The sequence below is a fragment of the Bombina bombina genome, chromosome 5, assembly GCF_027579735.1.
Source record: "Bombina bombina isolate aBomBom1 chromosome 5, aBomBom1.pri, whole genome shotgun sequence".
NCBI lineage: Eukaryota > Metazoa > Chordata > Amphibia > Anura > Bombinatoridae > Bombina > Bombina bombina.
The window spans coordinates 838,989,722-839,008,496 of record NC_069503.1 but is presented as its reverse complement, the minus strand read 5'-3'; the positions used below and the strand labels follow the sequence as shown (position 1 = coordinate 839,008,496).

General features: G+C 42.1%; 1 protein-coding gene across 1 annotated transcript in view; it reads left to right on the top strand.

Annotated features, from left to right (window-relative positions):
* Positions 1-18,775, top strand: part of ROCK1 (Rho associated coiled-coil containing protein kinase 1) — a 1,092,122-nt gene that overhangs the window by 87,598 nt on the left and 985,749 nt on the right. Inside the window, exon 2 of the mRNA XM_053714968.1 lies at positions 8,666-8,747. Within this exon, the coding sequence (XP_053570943.1) occupies positions 8,666-8,747 (82 nt within the window). The remainder of the gene's footprint in view (positions 1-8,665; positions 8,748-18,775) is intronic.

Sequence of the window (18,775 nt, the reverse complement as noted above, 5' to 3'; positions counted from 1 at the left end):
TATGTGTCCGCACACAACAAGGCTAGTCACAGTTATGTTGTGTTTTCTAGTTGGCATCTTATGCCATTATGGAAAGATTTGTAGCAGGGTTAGTCTTGAAGTCTACTTTTAGAATTGGATAATCCGCAATACAGTACCCAACAGTTTTATCCAGCTCAGAAGCGCTCTACATTTATCTGGATGGCTTATGATTTGAGAGAAACCCTGTGATTAGTTTTTAAAAACAAAACTGCGTTGTTAAACAGGAGGAATTTTTAGCTGTGTTTATTTAGGGCATAAATAAATAGTGAGTCTCATGGTGGTAATTAATTGTGAAGATAATACACATTTATGGAAAAATTAATGTCTACTGTCCCTTAAAAGATAACAATATGTCAATAGATTATCTTGTTTAACTATGCCAAATAAAATGGTGCAAGGTAAAGTTTTTGGACCAGTAATAATTTACTTTGTTTGTGTATATGTTTTCCATAGTAAATATTGAAGTCAATTATTAAATATAGATAGGTAACACAGGGGGCACTTCGAAAACATACCTTTAAGGTATTAACTAGCCAGCGGTTGGGAAATGCTGATCTAAGACACATTTTAGGGATTATGTATAACTGATTTTCTAATGTTAGAACAGTACTACATTAGGGATTTTGAGACCTTATGCTTCTTAGGTTATTTATCTTGAATATATGTTGTTTAGACTTCTGAACATAGTCTAATTATGTTTTTGTTTATTGTTATCAAGATGTATACCTGTAGCACAGAATTATACCCCTTTGATGTTTCTCAGTGTGAAACACATTTGTCTACAGACCTAAATAAGTACCTTTCTTTTGTACTGTCATTGTTTAAACTATAACTGTTAAAGGAACATTATACACCAATTATCATATAACTGCATGTAACAGACACTACTATAAAGAGGAATATGTACTGATACTAATCAGAAAATCCAGTATAAAACCTTTTAAAAGCTTACTTAGAAGCCCAGTTTAGCACAGTTGATGAGGTTAGACTGGGACACCAACTGGAATAGGCTGAGAAAGCATGAAGATCAGACACCCCATATGAAGACAGATTATACAAACAGGAGCAAGCAGGAATCAGTAGACATCAGTATACATCTTAAATTTTGTGGCTTTTTTAGGATCTGAAAAGCAGCACAAAGTTATTTAAAAGTAAGCAAAACTATATATTGTTACAAAAGCAATCGCAGGTGGCCTTTATAAATGTATAATCTACAAAATATTTATGCAAAGAAACATCTAGTGTGAAATGTCCCTTTAATCTAGCAGCAAATCTTTGTTTCTCTTGTAAGATGTATCGAGTCCACGGATTCATCCTTACTTGTGGGATATTCTCCTCCCCTACAGGAAGTGGCACAGAGAGCAACCACAGCAGAGCTGCCTATATAGCTCCCCCTTATCTCCACCCCCCAGTCATTCTCTTTGCCTGCTTTAAGTAACTAGGAAGTGCGCAGAGTGTGTGTGGTGACAAAAATGTTAGTTTTTTTATTTTGCAAGCAAAAGTTTATTTTAAATGGTGCCGGTGTGTACTATTTACTCTTTGGCAGAAAAAGAGATGAAGATTTCTGCAAGGAGGATTATGATATTAGCACTTTGTAACTAAGATCCACTGCTGTTCTCACAAGGGCTGAAGAGTACAGGAAAACTTCAGTTGGGGGAACGGTTTGCATGCTAAGCTGCATATGAGGTATGTTCAGTTTTTTTTTTTTCTAGACGGACTGTGTTTATTCTAGAAAAGGCTGGCAATATCCCCATGGGGAAAGGGTAAGCTGTATTCAGACACTTGGATAGGAATTTCAGCTTACTTGAAGGGCTCATTTGTTACTGGTGACACTGTTAGGAAAAAGGGTTTTTTGTTTGTTCATTAAATGATGCAATTATAACGTTTTTTGAATGGACTGAATGGGTCATTGTGGCTTGTGTTAGGTTTTTCTTTAACCCACATGGTTAATTAAGAGACACTCAGGTGTTTTTCTAATAGGCCTCAAAACATTGAGTGAGGTGGGAGGGGCCTATTTTTGCGCCTCAGTTGCGCACTTTCTTTTTCTTAGAGACATCCAACTGCTTTTCTAGAGGTTCCTGCTGTGTTTTAGGGCTGTAAAGGAGGTTTCTCCCCCCCCCCCCCAAATCGTTCTGAAGGGCAGGTAGGCGCCACAGCAGAGCTGTGGCAAGGTGCTGAAAGTCTTTTTTTTTTTTTTTACTGGTTTTGACGTTTTTTCAATCCGGTTTTGCCATTAAGGGGTTAATTGTTTATTTGCATGGTTGTGCAAAGTTTCTAAGGCTGTAGGATACTACTGTAAAAATTTCGTTAAGTTTACTGCTTTTTTACACTGTTTTGCAGAATTTGTGCAGCTTTTTTTCTCTTAAAGGCACAGTACCGTTTTATTTCTAAGTGTTATTTTTCTTTGATTACAGTGTTTTCCAAGCTTGCTTGTTACATTACTAGCCTGTTTAACATGTCTGATACCAAGGAAAATACTTGTTCAATGTGTTTAGAAGCCATTGTGGAACCCCTCTTAGAATGTGTCCCAAATGTACTGATATGTCTATAAATTATAAAGAACATATATTAGCACTTAAAAATAGAGCAATAGATGATTCTCAGTCAGAAGTAAGTGAGGGTTCGCCATCTAGCTCTCCCCGAATGTCACAACCAGTAACGCCCGCACAAGTGACGCCAAGTACCTCTAGTGCGTCACATTCATTTACTTTACAAGACATGGCCACAGTTATGAATACAACCCTCACTGAGGTTTTATCCAAACTGCCTGGTTTACACGGAAAGCGGGATAGCTCTGGGTTAAGGAAAAATGCTGAGCCGTCTCACGCTTTAGTAGCCGTTTCTGATATGCCCTCACAATGCTCTGACGGGGCGAGGGATTTGTTATCTGAGGGAGAAATTTCTGATTCAGGAAAGACGCTTCCTCAGACAGATTCTGATATGACGTCCTTTAAATTTAAGCTTGAACACCTCCGCTTATTGCTTAGGGAGGTATTAGCAACTCTAGATGATTGTGACCCTATAGTGGTCCCAGAGAAATTGTGTAAAATGGATAGATACTTACAGGGATTGCAGAGTTATTAGGCAAGTTGTATTTTTGAGGATTAATTTTATTATTGAACAACAACCATGTTCTCAATGAACCCAAAAAACTCATTAATATCAAAGCTGAATAGTTTTGGAAGTAGTTTTTAGTTTGTTTTTAGTTATAGCTATTTTAGGGGGATATCTGTGTGTGCAGGTGACTATTACTGTGCATAATTATTAGGCAACTTAACAAAAAACAAATATATACCCATTTCAATTATTTATTTTTACCAGTGAAACCAATATAACATCTCAACATTCACAAATATACATTTCTTTGCAAGGACACTCAAAAGCCTGCCATCCATGGATTCTGTCAGTGTTTTGATCTGTTCACCATCAACATTGCGTGCAGCAGCAACCACAGCCTCCCAGACACTGTTCAGAGAGGTGTACTGTTTTCCCTCCTTGTAAATCTCACATTTGATGATGGACCACAGGTTCTCAATGGGGTTCAGATCAGGTGAACAAGGAGGCCATGTCATTAGATTTTCTTCTTTTATACCCTTTCTTGCCAGCCACGCTGTGGAGTACTTGGACGCGTGTGATGGAGCATTGTCCTGCATGAAAATCATGTTTTTCTTGAAGGATTCAGACTTCTTCCTGTACCACTGCTTGAAGAAGGTGTCTTCCAGAAACTGGCAGTAGGACTGGGAGTTGAGCTTGACTCCATCCTCAACCCGAAAAGGCCCCACAAGCTCATCTTTGATGATACCAGCCCAAACCAGTACTCCACCTCCACCTTGCTGGCGTCTGGGTCGTACTGGAGCTCTCTGCCCTTTACCAATCCAGCCACGGGCCCATCCATCTGGCCCATCAAGACTCACTCTCATTTCATCAGTCCATAAAACCTTAGAAAAATCAGTCTTGAGATATTTCTTGGCCCAGTCTTGACGTTTCAGCTTGTGTGTCTTGTTCAGTGGTGGTCGTCTTTCAGCCTTTCTTACCTTGGCCATGTCTCTGAGTATTGCACACCTTGTGCTTTTGGGCACTCCAGTGACGTTGCAGCTCTGAAATATGGCCAAACTGGTGGCAAGTGGCATCTTGGCAGCTGCACGCTTGACTTTTCTCCGTTCATGGGCAGTTATTTTGCGCCTTGGTTTTTCCACACGCTTCTTGCGACCCTGTTGACTATTTTGAATGAAACGCTTGATTGTTCGATGATCACGCTTCAGAAGCTTTGCAATTTTAAGAGTGCTGCATCCCTCTGCAAGATATCTCACCATTTTTGACTTTTCTGAGCCTGTCAAGTCCTTCTTTTGACCCATTTTGCCAAAGGAAAGGAAGTTGCCTAATAATTATGCACACCTGATATAGGGTGTTGATGTCATTAGACCACACCCCTTCTCATTACAGAGATGCACATCACCTAATATGCTTAATTGGTAGTAGGCTTTCAAGCCTATACAGCTTGGAGTAAGACAACATGCATAAAGAGGATGATGTGGTCAAAATACTAATTTGCCTAATAATTCTTCACTCCCTGTAGAGGTTCCTGTTTACACTGATGTTTTTCCAGTCCCTAAGAGGATTGTGAATATTATTGCTAAGGAGTGGGATAGACCAGGTATTCAGTTCACTCCCCCTCCTGTTTTTAAGAAAATGCTTCCCATATCTGATACCATAAGGGACTCATGGCAGACAGTTCCTAAGGTGGAGGGAGCTATTTCTACTCTGTCTAAGCGTACAACTATACCTATCGAGGATAGTTGTGCTTTCAAAGATCCTATGGACAAAAAATTAGAGGGTCTCCTGAAGAAAATTTTTGTTCAAGGTTTTTTTCTCCAACGTATTGCGTGCATTGTTCCTGTAACGACTGCAGCTGCTTTCTGGTTTGAGGCTCTAGAAGAGGCTCTTCTAATGGAGACTCCATTAGATTCGCCCAGTCCCAAAGGAGGAACAGGGGCTAGGGTTTTATTCAAACCTGTTTGTGGTTCCCAAGAAAGAGGGAACTTTCAGACCAATCTTGGATCTCAAAATTCTAAACAAATTCCTCAAAGTTCCATCTTTCAAGATGGAGTCTATTCGGACTATTCTACCTCTGATCCAGGAGGGTCAATATATGACTACCGTGGACTTAAAGGATGCGTATCTACACATCCCTATTCACAGAGATCATCATCAATTCCTCAGATTCACCTTTCTAAACAGGCATTACCAGTTTGTGGCCCTTCCTTTCGGGTTGGCCACGGCTCCCAGAATTTTCACAAAAGTGCTAGGGTCCCTTCTGGCGGTTCTACGACCACGGGGCATAGAAGTGGCGCCTGATCTAGACGACATCTTAATTCAGGCGTCGACTTTCCAGCTAGCCAAGTCTCACACAGACATCGTGTTGGCTTTTCTGACATCTCATGGGTGCACGGTGAACATAAGAGTTCTCTCTTCCCTCTTACAAGAGTTTCCTTCCTAGGGACTCTGATAGACTCGGTAAAAATGAAAATATTTCTGACGGAGGTCAAAGTTAAAACTCTTATCCACTTGCCGAGCTCTTCATTCCATTCTTCGGCCATCAGTGACTCAGTGTATGGAGGTAATCGGACCCATGGTAGCGGCAATGGACATAGTTCCTTTTTCCCGTCTACACCTCAGACCACTGCAACTATGCATGCTCAAACAGTGGCATTGGGATTATGCAGATTTATCTCCTCAACTGCACCAGATTCTCTTCTCTGGTGGTTGTCTCAGGACCACCTGTCTCAGGACCACCTGTCTCAGGGAATGTGCTTCCGCAGGCCAGAGTGGCTCATTGTAACAACAGATGCCAGCCTGCTAGGTGCAGTCTGGAACTCCCTGAAACCACAGGGCTTATGGTCTCGGGAGGAAGCTCTTCTCCCAATAAACATTTTAGAACTGAGAGCGATTTTCAATGTGCTTCAGGCGTGGCCTCAGCTTGCTGCGGCCAAATTCATCAGGTTTCAGTCGGACAACATCACGACTGTAGCTTATATCAATCATCAGGGAGGAACAAGGAGTTCTCTAGCGATGATGGAGGTAACCAAAATAATCCGGTGGGCAGAGGATCACTCTTGCCATCTCTCAGCAATCCACATCCCAGGAGTAGAGAACTGGGAGGCGGATTTTCTATGTCGTCAGACTCTTCATCCGGGGGAGTGGGAACTCCATCCGGAGGTATTCGCCCAGCTGATTCAGCTATGGGGCACACCAGAATTGGATCTGATGGCGTCTCGTCAGAATGCCAAACTTCCTCGTTACGGGTCCAGGTCCCGGGATCCCAAGGCAGTACTGATAGATGCTCTAGCAGTGCCTTGGTCCTTCAATCTGGTTTATGTATTTCCACCGTTTCCTCTCCTCCCACGTCTGGTTGCCAGAATCAAGCAGGAGAGAGCTTCTGTAATTCTGATAGCTCCTGCGTGGCCACGCAGGACTTGGTATGCAGACCTAGTGGACATGTCCTCGGTTCCACCGTGGACTCTGCCAATGAGGTGGGACCTTCTAATTCAAGGCCCGTTCACGCATCCAAATCTTATTTCTCTGCGTCTGACTGCTTGGAGATTGAACGTATGATTTTTATCAAAGTGTAATTTCTCTGAATCGGTCATTGATACCCTGATTCAGGCTAGAAAGCCTGTCGCCAGGAAGATTTATCATAAGCGTTGGCGCAAATATCTTTATTGGTGTTACTCGTGGAGTAAGATTAGGATTCCTAGAATATTGTCTTTTCTCCAAGAAGGTTTGGAGAAGGAATTATCTGCTAGTTCTCTTAAAGGTCAAATATCTGCTTTGTCTATTCTACTTCACAAACGTCTGGCAGATGTCCCAGACGTTAAAGCATTTAGTCAGGCTTTGGTCAGAATCAAGTCTGTATTTAAACCTGTTGCTCCGCCATGGAGCCTAAACTTAGTTCTTAAAGTTCTTCAAGGGGTTCCATTTGAACCTATGCATTCCATAGATATTAAGCTTCTATCTTGGAAAGTTTTGTTTTTAGTAGCTATCTCTTCTGCTCAAAGAGTTTCTGAGCTATCTGCTTTACAAAGTGATTCCCCTTACCTTGTTTTCCATGCAGATAAGGTGGTTTTACGTACCAAACCTGGGTTTCTTCCTAAGGTTGTTTCTAATAAGAATATCAATCAAGAGATCGTGGTTCCTTCTTTGTGTCCTAATCCTTCATCAAAGAAGGAACGTTTGTTACACAATCTTGCTGTGGTTTGTGCTTTAAAATTCTACTTGCAAGCAACTCAAGATTTCCGTCAAACATCTTCCTTGTTTGTTGTTTATTCTGGTAAACGGGGAGGTCAAAGGGCTACGGCTACCTCTCTTTCCTTTTGGCTGCAAAGCATCATCCGTTTGGCCTATGAGACTGCTGGACGGCAGCCTCCTGAAAGGATTACTGCTCATTCTACTAGAGCTGTGGCTTCCGTTGAACAGATTTGTAAGGCAGCGACTTGGTCTTCGCTTCATACTTTTTCCAAATATTACAAATCCGATACTTTTTCTTCTTCAGAGGCTATTTTTGGGAGAGAGGTTCTACAAGCAGTGGTGCCTTCCGTTTAAGGTCCCTATCTTGTCCCTCCCTTCATCCGCGTCCTAAAGCTTTGTTATTGGTATCCCACAAGTAAGGATGAATCCGTGGACTCGATACATCTTACAAGAGAAAACATAATTTATGCTTACCTGATAAATTTATTTCTCTTGTGATGTATCGAGTCCACGGCCCGCCCTGTTTTTTAAGACAGGCATATATATTTTTATTTTTATACTTTCAGTCACCACTGCACCCTATGGTTTCTCCTTTTTCTTCCTAGCTTTCGGTCGAATGTCTGGGGAATGGAGCTAAGGGGGGAGCTATATAGGCAGCTCTGCTGTGGGTGCTCTTTGCCACTTCCTGTAGGGGAGGAGAATATCCCACAAGTAAGGATGAATCCGTGGACTCGATACATCACAAGAGAAATTTATCAGGTAAGCATAATTTATATTTTTGTTGTGTATTAGTTGTACATAGACAAAAATCACACTACAAAAGTACAACAGATAAAGTAACTGCTTCTATACCTGTATCTCTGGCTTATTTTGGTGTGTACAATAGCTCTTATTTTCTAAATACATTATGGGAACCAATCCATATATTGCAACAACTCTTTTCTTGAAGTGTTTACATATTAAAAATTATTAGCCACATTTTTTTGTCCTCTTGTGTAGCCTGTAAACAATTTTTAAATAATTTTTATCTTCTAAAGCTTGTTTAATAGTGAAACAGTGTCACAAATCTCCATAAATACAAGATCCAAGCAGCATTAAGTTGTTAAAGCACCTGTCTTTGCAGATAAGATGTAAAGTAAAGCGGTATTATGGGATGGGAAAGTGGGGACTAGATGGAAAGTATTAGAGGGACACACTGTAAACAAGCCTATTCTAGGCTGCTCAAAGAGTAGATCTTCCTACCTGTGTGTCAGTTAACACATGACACTTGATATGGACAAATTTGTGTTCTGTTTGTCCATTTAATTTCAATAATATATATATATATATATATATATATATATATATATATATATATATTGTATACAATGTTCTAATTTTTTAAAACTGTCTCTTACAGGATGGTTTGGATGCTTTGGTGTATGATTTGGATTTCCCTGCTTTGAGAAAGAACAAGAATATTGACAATTTTTTAAACAGATGTAAGTATCTTTAATCATTGTGTATAATGCAGGTTCCAAATGCAAAGCAGTTTTACAATCTCAAATATTTTGAGTTTAGTTTAGTTGCTGAGCTACTTTTAAATAGTTTTATGCTTGGCAGGACATCTACTTCTAGTAATGTATGGTAAACGATGGTTGTTAAAGGTGTGGCGTTAGTACAGTAACTGGGTAAATACGCTACAGATAAGCAACTACATCTACAGTAATTCCCTACTAATATTAACTCCTTTAGATGTGGGCTAGAACTAAATGATTGCTCTGCAATTGAATGGTTTGATTCTGACATTGGTATAAGAAAATGTGTGATTTTACAGCTGGACAACTGCTTGATGTTCAGCATTTGTTTTGTTATGTGGGAAACTAAGCTAAAATTAAAAAATATTTATGAAATGAACTTAAACTTGTTTGTAAATATGCTAATCCTTTTGTGCTTTTTCTCCAATATTTGTTTATTGGAACAATATTCTTTAAAGCTAGATTGTTTTAAAATAATTGCATTTTTACTGCTTTTAAAACTTAGTGTAAAAATGTTTGTATGCTGCTTGAACTCAGAATAGGGGTATTGAATAATTGGTGGCGGTTACCAAACGTTACTTTACTTCATTGCAGTAACACAATAAATAAATATTCTACATTTTGCATTTTTACAGTCATCATTCCTCATGCCTCATCACTCTATTCTCCATTTTACTTCTCCATGTAACACTAAGTAAAGGGTCAGTCTATTCAAAATTAAAGTTTCATGATTCAGATAGGGCATGCAATTTTAAATTTTCCAATTTACTTTTATCATCAAATTAGCTTTTTCTTCTTAAATGGAATGAGTTCACAGCTGCATTCATTACTTTTGGGAAATAAGAACCTGGCCACCAGGAGGAGGCAGAGACAACCCAGCCAAAGGCTTAAATACTCCTCCCACTCCCCTCATCCCCCAGTCATTCTTTGTTTTTCGTCCCAGGAGGATGGCAGAGAAGTGTCAGAATTTTTAATTTTTGTTTTTGTCTCTTATGGATGGTAGTACTCTTCGGCATGGAACAGGAGTTTTAAGTAGTCCTGTCAGTCTCTCAGTGAGGGCTTGGATGAAGGTTAAAGTCCGGAGATGCAGGGAGTTTCTTTCTTCGAACCCATCCTGACTCCTATTAACAGCTCCTCAAGCAATAGGCGTTGTCGAAAATTCGCTTCGCTGCCTGCTTTCTCCAACATAGGTGTGTCCGGTCCACGGCGTCATCCTTACTTGTGGGATATTCTCTTCCCCAACAGGAAATGGCAAAGAGCCCAGCAAAGCTGGTCACATGATCCCTCCTAGGCTCCGCCTACCCCAGTCATTCTCTTTGCCGTTGTACAGGCAACATCTCCACGGAGATGGCTTAGAGTTTTTTAGTGTTTAACTGTAGTTTTTTATTATTCAATCAAGAGTTTGTTATTTTAAAATAGTGCTGGTATGTACTATTTACTCTGAAACAGAAAAGAGATGAAGATTTCTGTTTGTATGAGGAAAATGATTTTAGCAACCGTTACTAAAATCCATGGCTGTTCCACACAGGACTGTTGAGAGGAATTAACTTCAGTTGGGGGAACAGTGAGCAGTCTCTTGCTGCTTGAGGTATGACACATTCTAACAAGACGATGTAATGCTGGAAGCTGTCATTTTCCCTATGGGATCCGGTAAGCCATGTTTATTAAGATAGTAAATAAGGGCTTCATAAGGGCTTATTAAGACTGTAGACTTTTTCTGGGCTAAATCGATTCATATATTACACATTTTTAGCCTTGAGGAATCATTTAATCTGGGTATTTTGATAAGATTATATTGGCAGGCATTGTTTTAGACACCTTATTCTTTAGGGGCTTTCCCAAATCATAGGCAGAGCCTCGTTTTCGCGCCGGTGTTGCGCACTTGTTTTTGAGAGGCATGACATGCAGTCGCATGTGTGAGGAGCTCTGATACATAGAAAAGACTTTCTGAAGGCGTCATTTGGTATCGTATTCCCCTTTGGGCTTGGTTGGGTCTCAGCAAAGCAGATACCAGGGACTGTAAAGGGGTTAAAGTTAAAAACGGCTCCGGTTCCGTTATTTTAAGGGTTAAAGCTTCCAAATTTGGTGTGCAATACTTTTAAGGCTTTAAGACACTGTGGTGAAATTTTGGTGAATTTTGAACAATTTCTTCATAGTTTTTCGCAATTGCAGTAATAAAGTGTGTTCAGTTTAAAATTTAAAGTGACAGTAACGGTTTTATTTTAAAACGTTTTTTGTACTTTGTTATCAAGTTTATGCCTGTTTAACATGTCTGAACTACCAGATAGACTGTGTTCTGAATGTGGGGAAGCCAGAGTTCCTTCTCATTTAAATAAATGTGATTTATGTGACAATGACAATGATGCCCAAGATGATTCCTCAAGTGAGGGGAGTAAGCATGGTACTGCATCATTCCCTCCTTCGTCTACACGAGTCTTGCCCACTCAGGAGGCCCCTAGTACATCTAGCGCGCAAATACTCCTTACTATGCAACAATTAACGGCTGTAATGGATAATTCTATCAAAAACATTTTAGCCAAAATGCCCACTTATCAGCGTAAGCGCGACTGCTCTGTTTTAGATACTGAAGAGCATGACGACGCTGATGATAATGGTTCTGAAAGGCCTCTACACCAGTCTGATGGGGCCAGGGAGGTTTTGTCTGAGGGAGAAATTTCAGATTCAGGGAAAATTTCTCAAGCTGAACCTGATGTGATTACATTTAAATTTAAGTTGGAATATCTCCGCGCTCTGCTTAAGGAGGTATTATCCACTCTGGATGATTGTGACAATTTGGTCATCCCAGAGAAACTATGTAAAATGGACAAGTTCCTAGAGGTCCCGGGGCTCCCAGAAGCTTTTCCTATACCCAAGCGGGTGGCGGACATTGTAAATAAAGAATGGGAAAGGCCCGGTATACCTTTCGTCCCTCCCCCCATATTTAAAAAATTGTTTCCTATGGTCGACCCCAGAAAGGACTTATGGCAGACAGTCCCCAAGGTCGAGGGAGCGGTTTCCACTTTAAACAAACGCACCACTATACCCATAGAAGATAGTTGTGCTTTCAAAGATCCTATGGATAAAAAATTAGAAGGTTTACTTAAAAAAATGTTTGTTCAGCAGGGTTACCTTCTACAACCAATTTCATGCATTGTCCCTGTCGCTACAGCCGCGTGTTTCTGGTTCGATGAGCTGGTAAAGGCGGTCGATAGTGATTCTCCTCCTTATGAGGAGATTATGGACAGAATCAGTGCTCTCAAATTGGCTAATTCTTTCACCCTAGACGCCACTTTGCAATTGGCTAGGTTAGCGGCTAAGAATTCTGGGTTTGCTATTGTGGCGCGCAGAGCGCTTTGGTTGAAATCTTGGTCAGCTGATGCGTCTTCCAAGAACAAACTACTTAACATTCCTTTCAAGGGGAAAACGCTGTTTGGCCCTGACTTGAAAGAGATTATCTCTGATATCACTGGGGGTAAGGGCCACGCCCTTCCTCAGGATCGGCCTTTCAAGGCCAAAAATAAACCTAATTTTCGTCCCTTTCGTAGAAACGGACCAGCCCAAAGTGCTACGTCCTCTAAGCAAGAGGGTAATACTTCTCAAGCCAAGCAAGCTTGGAGACCAATGCAAGGCTGGAACAAGGGAAAGCAGGCCAAGAAACCTGCCACTGCTACCAAGACAGCATGAAATGTTGGCCCCCGATCCGGGACCGGATCTGGTGGGGGGCAGACTCTCTCTCTTCGCTCAGGCTTGGGCAAGAGATGTTCTGGATCCTTGGGCACTAGAAATAGTCTCCCAAGGTTATCTTCTGGAATTCAAGGGGCTTCCCCCAAGGGGGAGGTTCCACAGGTCTCAGTTGTCTTCAGACCACATAAAAAGACAGGCATTCTTACATTGTGTAGAAGACCTGTTAAAAATGGGAGTGATTCATCCTGTTCCATTAGGAGAACAAGGGATGGGGTTCTACTCCAATCTGTTCATAGTTCCCAAAAAAGAGGGAACGTTCAGACCAATCTTAGATCTCAAGATCTTAAACAAGTTTCTCAAGGTTCCATCGTTCAAAATGGAAACCATTCGAACAATTCTTCCTTCCATCCAGGAAGGTCAATTCATGACCACGGTGGATTTAAAGGATGCGTATCTACATATTCCTATCCACAAGGAACATCATCGGTTCCTAAGGTTCGCATTCCTGGACAAGCATTACCAGTTCGTGGCGCTTCCTTTCGGATTAGCCACTGCTCCAAGGATTTTCACAAAGGTACTAGGGTCCCTTCTAGCGGTGCTAAGACCAAGGGGCATTGCTGTAGTACCTTACTTGGACGACATTCTGATTCAAGCGTCGTCCCTTCCTCAAGCAAAGGCTCACACGGACATCGTCCTGGCCTTTCTCAGATCTCACGGATGGAAAGTGAACGTGGAAAAGAGTTCTCTATCTCCGTCAACAAGGGTTCCCTTCTTGGGAACAATAATAGACTCCTTAGAAATGAGGATTTTTCTGACAGAGGCCAGAAAAACAAAACTTCTAGACTCTTGTCGGATACTTCATTCCGTTCCTCTTCCTTCCATAGCGCAGTGCATGGAAGTGATAGGTTTGATGGTAGCGACAATGGACATCGTTCCTTTTGCGCGCATTCATCTAAGACCATTACAATTGTGCATGCTCAGTCAGTGGAATGGGGACTATACAGACTTGTCTCCGAGGATACAAGTAAATCAGAGGACCAGAGACTCACTCCGTTGGTGGCTGTCCCTGGACAACCTGTCACAAGGGATGACCTTCCGCAGACCAGAGTGGGTCATTGTCACGACCGACGCCAGTCTGATGGGCTGGGGCGCGGTCTGGGGATCCCTGAAAGCTCAGGGTCTTTGGTCTCGGGAAGAATCTCTTCTACCGATAAATATTCTGGAACTGAGAGCGATATTCAATGCTCTCAAGGCTTGGCCTCAGCTAGCGAGGGCCAAGTTCATACGGTTTCAATCAGACAACATGACGACTGTTGCGTACATCAACCATCAGGGGGGAACAAGGAGTTCCCTGGCGATGGAAGAAGTGACCAAAATCATTCAATGGGCGGAGACTCACTCCTGCCACCTGTCTGCAATCCACATCCCAGGAGTGGAAAATTGGGAAGCGGATTTTCTGAGTCGTCAGACATTGCATCCGGGGGAGTGGGAACTCCATCCGGAAATCTTTGCCCAAATCACTCAACTGTGGGGCATTCCAGACATGGATCTGATGGCCTCTCGTCAGAACTTCAAAGTTCCTTGCTACGGGTCCAGATCCAGGGATCCCAAGGCGACTCTAGTAGATGCACTAGTAGCACCTTGGACCTTCAAACTAGCTTATGTATTCCCGCCGTTTCCTCTCATCCCCAGGCTGGTAGCCAGGATCAATCAGGAGAGGGCGTCGGTGATCTTGATAGCTCCTGCGTGGCCACGCAGGACTTGGTATGCAGATCTGGTGAATATGTCATCGGCTCCACCATGGAGGCTACCTTTGAGACGAGACCTTCTTGTTCAAGGTCCGTTCGAACATCCGAATCTGGTCTCACTCCAGCTGACTGCTTGGAGATTGAACGCTTGATTTTATCGAAGCGAGGGTTCTCAGATTCTGTTATTGATACTCTTGTTCAGGCCAGAAAGCCTGTAACTAGAAAAATTTACCACAAAATTTGGAAAAAATATATCTGTTGGTGTGAATCTAAAGGATTCCCTTGGGACAAGGTTAAGATTCCTAAGATTCTATCCTTCCTTCAAGAAGGATTGGAAAAAGGATTATCTGCAAGTTCCTTGAAGGGACAGATTTCTGCCTTGTCTGTGTTACTTCACAAAAAGCTGGCAGCTGTGCCAGATGTTCAAGCCTTTGTTCAGGCTCTGGTTAGAATCAAGCCTGTTTACAAACCTTTGACTCCTCCTTGGAGTCTCAACTTAGTTCTTCAGGGGGTTCCGTTTGAACCCTTGCATTCCGTTGATATTAAGTTATTATCTTGGAAAGTTTTGTTTTTGGTTGCAATTTCTTCTGCTAGAAGAGTTTCAGAATTATCTGCTCTGCAGTGTTCTCCTCCTTATCTGGTGTTCCATGCAGATAAGGTGGTTTTACGTACTAAACCTGGTTTTCTTCCAAAAGTTGTTTCTAACAAGAACATTAACCAGGAGATTATCGTACCTTCTCTGTGTCCGAAACCTGTTTCAAAGAAGGAACGTTTGTTGCACAATTTGGATGTTGTTCGCGCTCTAAAATTCTATTTAGATGCTACAAAGGATTTTAGACAAACATCTTCCTTGTTTGTTGTTTATTCAGGTAAAAGGAGAGGTCAAAAAGCAACTTCTACCTCTCTCTCTTTTTGGATTAAAAGCATCATCAGATTGGCTTACGAGACTGCCGGACGGCAGCCTCCCGAAAGAATCACAGCTCATTCCACTAGGGCTGTGGCTTCCACATGGGCCTTCAAGAACGAGGCTTCTGTTGATCAGATATGTAGGGCAGCGACTTGGTCTTCACTGCACACTTTTACCAAATTTTACAAGTTTGATACTTTTGCTTCTTCTGAGGCTATTTTTGGGAGAAAGGTTTTGCAAGCCGTGGTGCCTTCCATCTAGGTGACCTGATTTGCTCCCTCCCATCATCCGTGTCCTAAAGCTTTGGTATTGGTTCCCACAAGTAAGGATGACGCCGTGGACCGGACACACCTATGTTGGAGAAAACAGAATTTATGTTTACCTGATAAATTACTTTCTCCAACGGTGTGTCCGGTCCACGGCCCGCCCTGGTTTTTTAATCAGGTCTGATAATTTATTTTCTTTAACTACAGTCACCACGGTATCATATGGTTTCTCCTATGCAAATATTCCTCCTTAACGTCGGTCGAATGACTGGGGTAGGCGGAGCCTAGGAGGGATCATGTGACCAGCTTTGCTGGGCTCTTTGCCATTTCCTGTTGGGGAAGAGAATATCCCACAAGTAAGGATGACGCCGTGGACCGGACACACCGTTGGAGAAAGTAATTTATCAGGTAAACATAAATTCTGTTTTTTTCTCTTAAGTCCATGGCGGAGGCGATGCTACTATCCGTCACACTTGAAGGGCAGTGTTAATGTTCCACGGTGTAGATTCTGGTAAGATCATTTCATTTTACTTTATTTGCAGTGTACTGTAATGTGAATGTTTCCCGAGAGGCTACCACCTTGCGGGTCTAACAATACATAAGGGTCTCAGTGAGTCTCTCTTAGTATCTTGGAATCGAGGGTTAATATCTCCTGAGGGGGGATATTGAAAAGGGGGCTTTATAATCATGTTTGTTATGTGATTCAACCTGCTTATGTGCGATGTTTACTGGACTTATGGTTGGAACATTGAGTCCTTTGTTAGTGACGCGGCCTTTGGTTAGGCGCGTTTGTTTGGACTGTGGTTCACCTTGTGTTCAGGCGTGGCTACGCTCCGTTGTTCCATTTCTGCCTTCCCGACCGCGCTGCGAAGGAAATTTTTTAGTCCGCAGGGGTCTGGTCATAGGAGGTGGTAAGTGCCCCAGCCAATCGGGGTGTCAAGTGCCATTTTAGTTTTCACTACTTAGTCCATATGTAAATATCCTCTATCCAGCTATGGAGGATGCTGAGACTGTAACTGAATCTGAAATTAACACAGAGGATTCTGATACTGAGACTATTTTGATTTCAGATTCTGTGTCCGGTGATGAATCCTGAGTGGCCTAGTTGACGCCTGTTGACCCGTTTTTTTCTGTATGAAATTTTAGAGCGCCTGGTTCCTCGGGCTCGGGGAATCAAGGGACTGCTGAGCCATCCGCCTCTGAGGGTCCTGTCCTCCGAGAGGCGAGTTCCCTACCAAATCATACTTCTGCACATGCGGGTAACCCAGTTTATGGTTTCTCCATGCGGGGTGGCGTGTTTCCCCCAGAGGTTGCAGCACGTTTTTGCTTCCACATAATGTTGGCAATTGTTCGTCTGCAGAGTCCAGACGTTTCTTTGAGAATGTGCTTGTGCCCTATTGCCCCGGCCTTCCACCTTTGGGAGGGCCTCTACACTTCCCAGCGGGGGTTTCTGTCCCTGAGTGTTGTGCCTTCCGTTACAGGATTGCGCACCTTCAGGTGTTGCTTGGATATCTTTTTCAGTTATTGAATTACCCTATCATTACCAGATACACGGGGTATTTCAGTCTGATAATTTGAATGGTGCACCTCATTAGACATGTGGGGATGAAGTAATCTCCTGATTGTTATTTGTTTTTGAAAGATAGGGCTCCGTTTGGCTGGTTCTGCTGGTAGGCCTGTGTCTTTTTGGTCGTTAACCTCTGGGTTGCCTTATATTTTTTTTAAACCTGTTTACCAATCAACAACTGCGATTTTAGACATTTTTGGGGTGAAGTAAATAGGGTGAGTTTCTATCACATATCGATCTCTCTGACGCACTGGATTGTAGGAGAGTTAGTAGAAAATGTAATGTGGAACTGATAGGATACGCTAGGTGTAATTCTGGCGTGAGTATGCTGTGAATATTTTGATAGCTGTTCAGTCAAAATGACGATACTCCCACCTCTAATAGAACTTGGTGTGGATCTACGGTATGTGAAGAGATCATATCAATATGGAGTAAATGTATAGGGGAGATAATGCAGTGTGCAATACTACACCGAGGGACTTCTAAAAAAAACAAAACCTTAAATGCATTGTTTCCAGCAGATTAAGTAAATTGTGTTAACAGGCGCAACTGTAACTGTAGGAGGATCTGTAAGGAACAGTGATAAGTCGGAACATGCTGCAGTGTAACCATGTGAGCATATGTAATGTATAAGAACGATAACATAGTATAAGAGAAAAATAAAACGGCTCATTATTACCAACTCCGGAAAATAAAGATAAACAATTTAGCTGATGTTACAAGCTTATCCACAATTTGTAGGTCATAGCGACATGATTGAATTCATATCATAAAGCTCAAAACCCCCCACCCCAGCGGTAAATATGATTGACTAGGGGTATCACAGGGGAACGGGTTTAAGTCACCAGGCGTTCCATGTCTTGCAGTAGTTTGCAACCTAGAAGCATTAAGGTGATATCTGGATACTCTCCACCTTCCCCTCTCAACATGAGTCTGTCTCTTAGAGTCCTTTACTTTGATTGTGCTTGTAAGATGGCCGGCCGTACTATCCAACATTTCAAATAGTGAGGGTTCCTGTTGGGGTCTCTCCCGCAGCATAGCAGGGATAAGATCCGTCACAGTACAAGAAGTATAGTAGTCGCTCTTTAGTGGAGATACATTCTGCTCTTCTTCCAGACTGTAGAACGGCAATGAGCAATTCTGGTCGTTACTGGTCTTGGGGCAGAGAGTTCTCAGAGCTGTTTCTGATTCCGTGCGCTGTGCTGAATTTTCTCTATATTCCGCCATTTTGAGAGTATCTTTATGTTCTCTACCCAAAAGATCTCTGAGGGTGCACTGGAGATCGTAGAAGTTGCTTTGCATCTTCACATCCAACATTATGAGGAGTGTTTGTAACAATGTAAGATAGTCCCCCTCCATTATAAAAGTAGCACCAATGCCTCCAAAATTCAGCAGTATTCACATCGCTCTAACCCGGCTGATCGGGGGGGGGGCAGTCGTTAGTTAGGAGTTCACATGTAGGTCCCAACGGGCTTATTCAGTTCCTTGAGTCTAGAAAAGTAGATTAGGTCGTGCTGGATCCGCATCGGTAGTAAATGTCACACACTTAGGCTAATATGAGGCCAAATTTCTTGACAAAAAGTGTATTTTCATTAAAAGTTTCAAGGAGCTTCATGAGGTGCGACCTATCTTGTGTGCTACATAGCCACGCTCCCCCCCCCAATGGGATGTCTTTTATTTGTTTTTTTTCCCTTCGGGAACCTTTTGGGATTGATACTCTGTTACTTCTTCGGAAGTTGTTTTGGACATGTTAGTCCTATGTTAAAATGTCTGTTTTCTGTTTTTTTTTTCCCCTATGAGGGAGAATTTACGCAGCTTGC